At 33.5% G+C, this 12,854-nt stretch overlaps 1 protein-coding gene across 1 annotated transcript in view; it reads right to left on the bottom strand.

The window, feature by feature from the left end:
- pico (ras-associated and pleckstrin homology domains-containing protein pico) overlaps positions 1 to 12,854 on the bottom strand; it is a 639,385-nt gene that overhangs the window by 552,412 nt on the left and 74,119 nt on the right. Inside the window, exon 2 of the mRNA XM_072519677.1 lies at positions 11,260 to 11,367. Coding sequence (XP_072375778.1) covers positions 11,260 to 11,367 — 108 coding nt within the window. The remainder of the gene's footprint in view (positions 1 to 11,259; positions 11,368 to 12,854) is intronic.

The raw sequence follows: 12,854 nt of genomic DNA, 5'->3' as shown, positions 1-12,854 counted from the left end.
TTCTATTTTTGTCATACCTACTGCATGGATTTTGCAGAAAATTTGGATTTAAGTTGGTCTTACCCTTTAGAAGGCACCTTTAGAAGAAGGTACCCTTTTCCCCACTGGGAGCTATGTATGATAAATGATGATGACTCTTTTCTTATCAGCCATTTGACCTTCCATAATAAGATTAATCAATGTTATCTTCTTTAAAAATATCCTGAATAATAATTGGTCTTTTTGAAGATATTTTATTATGAGCAGTGTTTAGTCAAATACTTCCAAACTGTTAACCGAATGTCTATATTTTCATTTCATATAGCAAAAACGAAAAGTTGTAACTTTTAATGAATCAATATCTATGTCTTTATAAATAGTAGTCTTGCATGATTATAGATTAATATTTTATCATTTCCCAACTAGCAACGAAAAGTTCTTACTCCGCCGAATAAATGGTTAGGACGTTGATTCACTGCATCAGTTTACTAAATGTCTCCAGGTTTACGACTAAATTAATGGTACTTATAATTTAACATGATATATGGGAAAGTTTATAAATCAAAACTTTTATTTCTAGCTTTTCTAAACGCCTTTAAGTTTCGTCTAGAGTTGTAAAATTAACGACAGTAACTTCGTGAGTAAAATAATATTAAAATAGATCTTTATAGGGAAGCCAGTGGCTTACTCAAAAAAAATATGATCGATCGTTTTGGAATGGAAATACGATGTGATGTTAGCTCATTGACACAGCAATTTGATAGTAAGTTTTTTGGATCAATTGAAAGGAGTGTGTTATATAGTTATACAGATAACGACATAGGTTTGTTGACCAAGTAATTAAGATTTATTGCAATCCCATCTTTAAAGTATATTGAATTATAATGCTCTAAAACTAATTTTGTTGGATATTTTTTAGGCTTAATAGCAATACAAATAATGAGTAATGAGACAAGAAAGAATTAAAAAAAATCAGAATAAGAATCGTTTGTACTTTTAAATAAAAAAAAACAATAAAATTCTTCCAAACTTAAACATAAAAAATACTACCTAATTAAGAAACTACAAACTTCGTAAAATATACCTAACAAAAAATAAAAATTAGGAAAGCAGATTAATGAATTAAGTGCTCAAATATTCCACATCCTTGTGCTAAACAGTAACTAAAATTGTTATACAGTTTTCTCCTTATATTTTGGAGTAGGGCTGGTGTAATGCTTGCAGGGAAATCAAGTATTTTTGCCCCTAATTCGACTAGGTTTGTGGCACTTTCAAACTGATGCCTATAAATGTTTTCTTTGAGAAAACCCCAAAAAAGAAATCGTTGGGCGCTAAGTTACAGGATCTAGGAAACCATTTAATTGTACCACGTGTACTTATCAGTCGATCAGGAAACGTTTGATTGAGGAAGTCAATAGTTGCTATAGAGTTGTGAGCCGAACACCCATCCTGTTGGAAATAAACCTCCTGAAAATTAACGGGAAGGCGTCGAACTGCCGGAATGATCTCATTCTATAAAAGTTGTAAATATTTGGGCCCGTTTAGGTTTCCATAAATAAAAAATAGACCGAAAATATGGTAACGGATGGATTGTGTTTTTTATGTAATGAAAATGAAGATTCGTCAGAAAATAAAATATTTTTTAAAAAGTGAACATTTTCATTCTGTTTATCTAACATAATTTCACAAAACTCCATCCGCCTAAAGTTATCTTCCGGAAACAGTTCTTATGTTGGTTGTATCTTAAAACAGTGATACCCATTCCTTTTGAGAACTCGCTGGATAGTTCGAGCAGTCACGTTAACTTCCCTAGCAATTTGTAAACTATTACAGGGCTCACTAGCTTCCACAAAAGCACAAATATCAATATCCCTGTTTTGACACTCCTGATCGACAGGTCTAACACGTGGTTCATTACCTTCATGACACTTTTTACAACTGTTTACACATCCCGAAGTTTAAAAATGTTTAATGGTATTTTTAACTGTTGTAACACGTTTCTTGGACGGTATACAACGTAATAGGCATTTTATTAATTATCTGTTTATTCTTTCAGAACTTCGTTTGAAATTTTTAATGTCAATGTGACAATTACGACAATTCGTACCTACTGTGAAATAAATATAGAGGTGGAAACGTGTAACATGTCACAGCAATTGAAATTGTGTTGTATAGTCAATAAAACAAAGTCATGATCTGTATATCGAACTTACAAATATATAATTAAGTCCATTTACGTATGAGCGGAAAAAATGCTTTACTATAAACACTTTCTCCTCAGTTGTGAGAATAATTGTCACGACGGTTTTAATAACAAAGCACTGTTAAAATGACAGTTAATGACAAATAAACCTAGTCAAATAAATACGTAATGCGTGAGCAATTTCACAGCCGTCTTAATTTCGGTACAGCTTATTTTGGCGAATACCGTATTTTAGAAATAAGTAAATTCTTTTCCATATTTTCCAATTTTCCGTATTTTCTTTACTTTATATAGTATATAAGAAGTCTAAGCTCAGATAAAACAGGCAGTGCTCCCAAATTTGTTCTGAAAAAATGCGAGGAAAGACAATATGTTTTTGTCTACATAGAGTGTAGGAGCCTCTTCCAGTGGAGAGTTCCTTTTCTTTATTTAGCAACTGTAAATATTTTTAATTTATTATGAATAGTTTAACTAAAAAGTATGTACTTAAGTTAAAAGCAATAAAATAATACATCACAATCTCAATTACATATCACATAATTAAGGTAGAATTTAAAATACAGATAGTTTGGCTTAAACATTAAATCTGTTTGGCAGATCATTTGGTTTAAAACGTTTCAGCCTACGCACTTCATTATTGTCATTGAATAACCGCTTCGCGAGTACATTGGGGTGCACTTTTATCCACTCATCATATTTGACACCGTAACCAGTTATAACTTCGTTTACCGAAGCGAAGGCGCTTCCAGATCGTTTTCTATAGAGGCGGATGCAACAGACCATGGAGCATTTACTATAGACCTTAACACTTTATTCTGGAAGCTTTGGAGGATTGCAAGATTATAATTGCTAGCGGTGTCCCGTAGCTGAATACCATATGTCGCTATGGGCTTGAGGATCCACTTGTATATAAGCAGTTTGTTATCCAATGTTAATTTAGAGTTTCGACCAATCAGCCAGTACATATATCTTAATTTAATGACCAGATGTTTTCGTTTGATAAAGATGTGCTTCTGCCAGGTTAGTCGCTTGTCTAGATGGATACCTAAGTATTTTGTGTCGTTCGCCTTACTTAATTGCTTGCCACTCAGTGTGATCACGAGGGCATTCACCTCGTTTCATTGTGAAGGTTACATGTGTTGACTTGGTCCCATTTACTTTAATTCGCCAAGTCTCTATTTTATTTAGGGTTTCTTGTAAATTTTCTGATGCTTTTGTGGTATTAGAGTCCATGGCCAGTATTGCGGTGTCGTCTGCAGTGAACATCAGAAATAACATAGGTCCTAGTAAGCTTCCTTGTGGAACACCTGCTTTGATAGGGTGGAGCTGAGTGTATTCATCGTGCTGCTTTACCAGGAAGTATTTATTTGATAGGATTTAGGATTTTAGTAGCGGAAAAAAAGGATATGGCAATTGTTTCTTTATCTTATAAAGTAGGCCTTCATGCCAAACCTTATCGAAGGCTTAACTGACATCTAGGAATGCTGCCGAGTGGAAGGCTTTATTTTCTAGCACGTGGGAGATTTTTTTTACTATTCTGGGTACCTGCTCGATTGTCCCATGCTTCAGCCTGAAGCCGAATTGGTGGTCCGGAATAAGTTTAGTTTCTTCTAAGATTGGAATCAATCTGATCAATAGAAGCTTTTCGAATACCTTTGATAGAATCGGCAGCAAACATAAGATTTTAGGTCTTCTGGTTTTTTTCCAGGTTTTGGAGTCAAAATAATCTGTGAAATTTTCCACTGACTCGGAAACTAGTCTGTTCTGATGATGACGTTGAAAATGCGCTGCAGATACTTGTAACCTTTTATTGCACATTTTTGCAATAACTTGCCTGTTATCAGATCAAACCCTGAGGCTTTCTTTGGTTTTGTATTTTTCATAATTGTATTTTTTATTTCTGTCAGCGTGAAGTTTAATCGTTAAGGAGATTCTAAGAAGTTATGATACTCGCTAATATTGTCGTTGAGATCTGGTTCGTTGGGTTCAAAAACTGCGGCTTGGGTTCAAAAACAAAAGGCTGCGGCTTTTTCTTTGTTATCTCTGGCCCATTTACTTTGCATGTCTCTTATTGGAGGACAATATTGTTGTGGGTGTTTTAGCTTTTTTGTTGCCTTCCAAAGTGAGTAGTCTGTATCTTCAGAGGCAGCAAGAAAACTTCGGTAATCCTCGATAACTTTTGTATTTGATATTATTTAGTAACTTTGTTAGATCTTTGATAGCTCTGTTTAGTTCTGCTTTATCGTTTGCGCATCTTGATTTCTGCCTTTTTTCGTAGCTGCTTTTTTTCTAGTATTTTTTGTTTAACTGTAGGGTCAAGATTTTTTTTCTGGTTTAGTGTAGTCAATAGTCTTGCTGCCCAAGCCGCTTTCTGTGTAGCTATTGTGAATTCGTTTATTCTTATTTAGGGATTTAACATAAAAAATTTGCCACAAGATACAAAAAGTCTAATAGTATTAAAAGAACCGATAAGGTGCAAACTTAAGATTAAAAATTACGTGGCCAAACAATTAGTGAAATTTAAATATTTTGGAATCAAGTTAACAGACAATATTTAAGTAGACATGAGAAAACAATTAACAAAAGCTAGAAGAAGAGAAGGATGCCTTCATATAAATAGGTTATCCAACCTATATGACGTATACCGTAGCCACCAGACACAATAAATGTTAAGCACAATATGCTTAAAATACAAGTGAAATGGGTAAACTAAAACGAATAACAGAAAAATCTTGATGGTTAAAACAAGGGGTAATAAGATCGAAAATAGCAGGATAGACGACATAAATTAGTGCGTGCAAGATAGAAAGAAAAAATGGAACTTGCATAATAAAATAGCGGAAAAAAGAATAATTAGAATAGCACGAGTAAAGTCATCAATCAAAAGAAGAAACATAGGTCCATCTAGAAAGAGGTGGAATCCAACACAAGAGGCAACGTTAAAGAATACCAGCCAACATGTCTAAATAAAAGAAGAAAAAGAACTCAGTGTTTAAAACTTATAAAAATTAGTTAAATTTTGTTATCGATATTAAAGGTAAAGCATTTTAATAAATGAAGAAAAAATACCCAACTTTAATTTTTTGTTATATATTATTATACTTGTCCCATTTTGAAGAATACGCAGCAAAATACTACTGTATTGTATAATGACTAGGAAAGTAAATGTCAACATAAAAAAGAAGAACCTGATGTACGTTTTTTGGCTGTAAATCAAATTTTTGGGACTGATCTTTTCCATTAAAAAAAAAAGACATAGTATCATATGACAATAATTTTCTATTGAATAACATGAGTGAACATTGTCTGATGCGCTACTGGGCAATATAAAAGGTATTGTTGACATTCCGGTACATGACCCCTTTATTTAATACCAAACAAATAGAAGATATTCAATATTGATTGTATTATCAACGGGACATCTTTTTATTAGTTGTGTTTCTTATATATAGGTATATATAAAAGCTTCGTTTGTCCTTGTTTCCATATTTACAAATACTAAAGAATTTTTTTGAACTTATAAGACTAAATATATTCTGTAATTCTCCAATACAGGGAATAGAAATAGAATAGTAAACTAATCCTTTCACTTACTTTTTCTTTATTTTCATTAGTATCAAAATGTGTAAGGCTAATTAATATACTTATTTATTCTCTACCGGAAAACAACAGATCAACAATAAATGCAATTTTCATTTTAAAACAGCTGAGGAAAAGATTGGAATGAAGAAATAAACGCTCATATGGTAGTAACTGATCTTGACAAAGTACATGATACAGTGCCTCGAGAGGTGGTGCCGGCGAGTACCTATGTGAAGATCGAGAGAGACATGTATCATGTATGAGGGAATAACAACTAGTATTAGAACAGGTGTGGGAGAGACTGATAAATGTCATGTGAAAGAAGGATTGATTGCATCAGAGTGTAGTATTGGATCAGATAACTGGGAAAGTACAGGGTAACATTTCCTGGTGCTTAATGCATGCTGATACTGTAGTGTTAGTAAGGGATACTGTAAGGTATCTAGAACAAAAGCAGAACATGTGGAGACAAGCTCTTGAAGAAAAAGGTTTAAAACATAACAGGACCAAAGCGGAATATCTAATGTCAATTTAAAGATGGAGTTACTAGTATAAATAAAATAAGTTTAAATGGTAAAATACATGTACAAAGTAATAATTTTAAATAACAAAAATCGATATTATAGAGTAACAAAGAAATAGATAGAGATTCATGCAGTAGAGTTAGGTTGGTATGGATGAAATGGAAGGAGGTGATTGGTTAGTTGTTCAGAAAGACTCTCATCAAAGTGAAAAGAAACTTCGATACAACTACTATAAAACCAGCTATGATGTACGGGCTAAAATATTGGACAGTTAAAAATAAATAAGAACAAAAAATGGACTTGGGTAGCACCAAATAGAACCCCTAAGAACGAAATTGACTTCATTTTACCAACAAGATAACCAAAATAAAAGATGTCAGTGCAATAAATACATTTCAAACAGGCAGCAACCATAGACTAATCGGAGCAAAAATTGTTCTAGATCTGAAACTAAAAAGAATAAAATTAATCACAAAACCAACCGTAACTGGTATAAATATTAATAATCTAAAAGAAAACTTAGATCACTACCAAAGGATAATTGATCAAAATGACCAAATCAACAGCTATCAATTAATGGAAATCATACTTGATAGTTCCAAAGAAATCGAAGGTCCGCAAATACAAAATGAACATAGTAAACTGACAAATAAAACCAAAATAATGCTAAAACAAAGAAGGGAAATTAAAGTAGCAACATACAGTGTAAAGCATTTAAGGAAAAGTATTAAGGAAGACATAAGAGAATACAATAAAAGACTGGTAGAAAATGTAATCAAAAACAAAACAAAATTATAAGAAAACAAGAAAAGCAGTAATTATTGATAAATCGACAGAAGCAGAATTGACAATTACAAAAATGAAAAGCGGTAAAACAGCTGGAATAGATGGCATAACAGTGGAACTGCTTAAATACGCTCGCCAAAAACACCTGGGAGAGAACAAGCTAGCTTCAGAAGTGGATTCAGTACCCAGAATCATATCCATACGCTGCGAGAACTAATGAGTAGAGCTAAGGAATATAAAATACCGCTAGCATTAACCTTCATAGTTTTGAGAAGGCTTTCGATTCTATATATCCCAAGACACTAATAGAAGCTTTGAGAGCAACTAAGGTATTGACAAACCGTACATAGAGCAAATATCTACAGACAAACAAAAGCCTAGGTAAAAATTTATGAAAACACTCCAGAATTTTTCATTACCAGAGGCGTCCTACAAGGAGACGTAATATCACCAAAGCTCTTCCTGCAACTTTAAAAAATGTTCTTCAACAAAATGAACTGGCAGAACAAAGACCTATCTATTGATGGACAATATCTCAGCTTTTTAAGATTTGCAGACGACATCGTTCTGATTGCTAATAATCCTGCAGAACTACAAGAACTTATGAGCGGCCTAAATGCAGTTGGCAATGAAATTGACCTAAAAATGAACTTAACAAAACAAAAACCATGTGTAGCGAGCTAGAGGATGTCTCAGATGTAATAATAAACAACGCTGCACTTGAGACATTAGACGGTATGTACTTATACTTGAGACAATTAATACATAAATCTGACTCCTTACTCCCAGAAATCAACAGAAGAATGAAACTGGCTTATGCATCTTTTGGTAGAAATGCAGTTATATTCAACTCAAAGATCCCACTCCACATGATGAAAGTGTAGACTACCAATTATGACATTTTCGGCTGCGAAAATTGGACACTAAAGAACGAGATAATATCGAAACTAAAAGTAACTCAAAGCTAGGTATAACAAAGAGAGATCGAAAAAGAATAGAATAGATCAGACGGAAAATCAAGGTCACTGATGTAATCCAAAGAATTAAATCTTTGAAATGGTAGTGGGTGAGACATTTAGCGAGAACAACTGACAATAGTCGGTCCACTAGAATTACACTGGAGTATCCAAGAGGATAGGGACGACTGGATAGACATTTTAGAGCAGTGATTCCCAACCTGGGGCGATCGCCCCCCGGGGGGCGATTTGAGATATTCAGGGGGGCAATAGAGCGAAGGGGGAGATATGGGGGGCGACAGAGAAAAGGGGGCGATAAGGGGGGCGTTTAGCATCCGGAAAACGAGAAATGGGTAATTGAGAAAAATCAGAAAAGAGAAAAAAAATACAATACTTTCGATCGGATATCCATAGGATAATAAAAAGTAAATATATGTATACCAATGCAGGTAATAATAACACAAACATCTCGTCTAGTCACAGAGAGCTATGAATCATAATACAATTTAATTCTATACATTATCGTTATAATTATACATTATAACGAATTCTGCATTTTCCTTTGATCGAGCTTTCGTATTGTGCGATCATCCACACAAAAGAGAAAGAGAGAGAAGTGGGATAAGAATGATGAGAAGTAGGTACCGCTCCTGCCGATCTGACTCGAACAAAAAGCATACGACCGAGGTTGTCGTCGCTTCAAATGCGGAGTCTTTCATTCCCGAGTTTTGTATTGTGTTTGTTAGAAGTCTGATTACTGATACAAAAGGATCTTCCATATTTGAGGTCGTTGGGAGATTTTTTGAGGAAAACGAGATTCCCTTATTAAATATGATCGCCTGTGCTACTGACGGTGCAGCAGCAATGACAGGACGCCATCGGGGATTTATTGCACATCTGAAACAAGCAGTACTTGGAATTTTGTGTGTTCACTCCGTCATTCACAGAGAGCATTTGGCTGCCAAGAATTTGAGTGGGAGGTTGCATGATTCTCTTCGACTTGTCATAGATGCGGTAAATAAAATTAAAGCAAACCAAAGAATGATCGAATATTTCGTACATTTTGTGAAGAAATTGATGAGATATTTATTACATTGCTACTACATACGGAAGTCCGCTGGCTTTCTAAAGGCAATTGCTTAAGGCGGTTCTTCAGTCTCATGGATACTGTTATTGAATTTCTTAATACTACTGACCCCACACTGAGTATAGAACTACAAGAGAAGCGAAATGACATCGCTTACTTATCAGATATTTTTCAAAAATTAAATGAAATGAACCTGTAACTACAGGGGAAGAACATAAATATGGCCAAAGCGAATGGAGTAGTCGGAGCATTCATTGACAAACTATTTATTTTTGAAGAAAATATGCAGAGAAGAGATCTGACCAAATTCCCCAACTTGAAATCTTCTTGTGGTGATTCTGAGGATCTTCAAACATACTGCCTCCACCTTCAAACACTGAAAGAAGATCTGCAGTCCCGATTCCAAGATTTGACTAGTCTGAAAGTGCCAACTTGGTTTATCAATCCTTTCAGCGTGGAAGTTTCAACGGTATGTCCTTCTCTTCAAGAAAACTTGATTGATTTGAGACATGATGTTGAAATTGAAAGTTTGTTTCGGGATTGTGGGTACGAAAGATTTTGGCCGCGGATAAAAGAAGTGTATCCAATCTTGTGGAATACAATCAAATTATTATTATTGGCATTCCCCACAACATATCTAGTGGAGAAAGGTTTTAGTTCTGTGTGTATATTGAAAAACAGACAAAGAAATAGGCTCGACAAAATAGAAAGAGGGGATTTGAGGTTGTTATTAACCAACATTGAGCCAGACATAAAGAAATTATGTGAGGGACGCCAGGCCCAAGGAAGCCATTAACAATTCTTTTACACACATATAACCATTTATCATTTTACGAAATGTAAAAATAAATAAATATGGATACTTACCTTTTGTATAGATTCATTATTTGTTTTAATTTAATTGGGGGGGGGGGGCGATTGTAGTATTCATAACTGGTGAAACCTGTCTAAGGGGGCGATCATGGGAAAAAGGTTGGGAACCACTGTTTTAGAGTAAGCTAGGACCCACGCAGAGTTGTAAAGCCAGAATGATAATGAAGAGGCGCAAAGAGACCAAGAAAACATCCAAATTTAAGATGGGACTGACATAAGGAAACAAGCCGGTGCAACATGGCACAGAAAAGCGAATATTGAACAAACGTGGGCGAAAATGAAGTACGTCTATGGGAGGCTGCACCATAATCGGTAAAATACGCTGGTGATATGATGGTGAAATGATGGGGATATGTATATATAGACATAATAAGCTGAGGCGGCACACCTAAAGTCAGTACAATAAAAAGAGAGCAGAAGGATCCGTGTACGTGCTCCAACCAACATGAATGTTGGTTGAAGGATGTGCCTCCTATACGTTGTATAGAGTATGGCAACAGAAGAAGAAACAAAAATAATCGTTCACCTTTTTTACTTATACAGTGCATATATTTTTACAATTTATAAATGTTAGTTGATTACTTATCAATAAAACATGCCTGCATGTGCTTTTGTACAAAAGTTTGTGCGCGGTCTACATTATATGTTTCACGTGTATTAAGATCAGATAGTTGTAGCTCGAAGACAAACTACGAGATGCAGGCTTTTTCTTAAATATATGATATGGCGACATTTTGTAATACATATTTAAAATACCTAAAGGTGGGTTATATATAGGACTTAGGGAATCACATATAATTTTTCATATTCAATAAAACTACACCAATTCCAATCTATAGAGACCACGTAAAAACCATGCAATTATAACCAAATGCTTGAATATCGCTTGTTCCAATTAGGAATGAGAAAATATCAGCCAGGTTTGTTCTAATTTTATACGTGTTAAGAAAAGGCTATTTTACAAAAAAAATCTTTCAAAGTTATGTGTATGTGTCTAAATTTTAGCTAATTAATATTATAATTAAGAAAATATTTTTAAAAGTACGAAAATATTGGAAGCTTTTATTAAATTTTTTTTTTTAAATAAATCTCCCAAAATAATTTAAAGTTAGTAATTTGTACCCTCAAAAACTTTAAAGGAATTTGGGGAAGGGTACAATACCTACTAACTCTTCTTCGAATACACATTCCGTTAACATTTCTCACCATATCAAAATTTTTGCGAGGGCGACCGATCCTTTATTCGGAAAATTCTAATTAAAAACTCACCCCAGTTAGAGAATCGAGTTCTCCCAGCCATTCGTTCAACAATTGTTCTGGATCTTCCGTATCCGAGTCCACGTCACCACTTTCGATGCTTTCACAAAACTTGTTCATCTGGAAAAAAATGAATTAACATTATAAGAATGGTATTTAATCTAAAAGGGCAATAACACTTAAGAAGACACGAAATCGTTTAACAGTAGGAATAAAATTAATTTATTTCCTGTAAAAATTGGTTCCTATTGCCAAGAGGATTGTTTAATCAAAATAGGTATTTATCTCCAAGTAGACAAAAAATTAGAGGATTGCTCGATAAATAATGTCCGATATTATTGTGCAGTATAAGGTCGATTTAAAAACAGGTGAGAATTATTAAAAACTATATTAAATATAATTGTTGTTATTTATATAATTGTTATTGTTCTACAGATATAATTATCCAGCTTAATTTTCTTTATGTTAAAATCGTTTTGTAAATTTAGAATTTAACAGTATCTTCCTCCTTCATAAATACTTTTTTTTAAAGAATTAAGTAGGTTCTGAAACTGTTTTCTTGTGGCGTGTCTAGGTTAAACATTATGTTTATATGTGTTTAAGCTACACTTAATTGTAATGGAAATTACATTTTATAATTGTTTTTAAATTATTTTTAAAAAATGGGTTAAAAAATATAACCTAAACTTGTTTGGGTTATATTTTTCAAAACTGACGATTGACTTACTTTGTCTCGATCTTGTAGGCAATGAGCCATGCTTTCAGTAGAAAAATTCTGAGGGTGGTGTTTGTGCTCTCAGTTTGACATCAAATTCTGATTATTTTGTGTGTTTTTGTACTTTGTATATTAGGCGTTTGTGTATTATTTTTTTACGTATTATGTGCTACACAGAAAGAGATATTTAAATTACCGCTCAAACCACAACGTAAACATCAAAAAGAGAATTATCAAATTATTATATGATAGAGCTCAAAACACCTGCTCTAATGAAAATGCATTTCAGACGCAAGAAGGAATTTAAAGATGAAAACAATACCATATGTAATGGGCTTATCGGAAAAATTAAAAGGATAAGAATTAAATACAATATCACAACAACATTCAAAATAACCAATAAGCTATGATATCCTGTCCAACACCAAACCTAACAACACACAAAAGAGCAAATAACTGCATCTATGAGGAACCATGTGAATGCAACAATATCTATATATAATCTAATATAGGGAGAAAAGTAAAGAGAGTAGATGGAAGACTAAAAAACGAGCAAATGCTGAATAACATTTGGCGGAGTTAAAATATATTAACATGTAAAAAACGTAGGTGACGTCAAAATTGATGAGGACAATAAATAAAAAGAATAATGTAGAATATTAAATAAATCAATACGAACTGATAAACATAGTACTATATAATAAAAATTTCAGCTAGGATTGCAGTAAAAATACAGGAATACAGAAAATTATTAAAAGAAAAAACAACCTACGGTAAATAAAACAAAACTGATTTTAAGTAAAACGTGCTTACGTTAGTTAAACAGGATAAATGATGAACGCGAATAACACACCTGTGGGAGATTAACTTTAGTATAAGGTAATAGATAAGA

This window comes from Diabrotica undecimpunctata, chromosome 1 (genome assembly GCF_040954645.1).
Source record: "Diabrotica undecimpunctata isolate CICGRU chromosome 1, icDiaUnde3, whole genome shotgun sequence".
NCBI lineage: Eukaryota > Metazoa > Arthropoda > Insecta > Coleoptera > Chrysomelidae > Diabrotica > Diabrotica undecimpunctata.
Note: the sequence above shows the minus strand (reverse complement) of the source record. Positions and strands in the feature narration are given on the sequence as shown.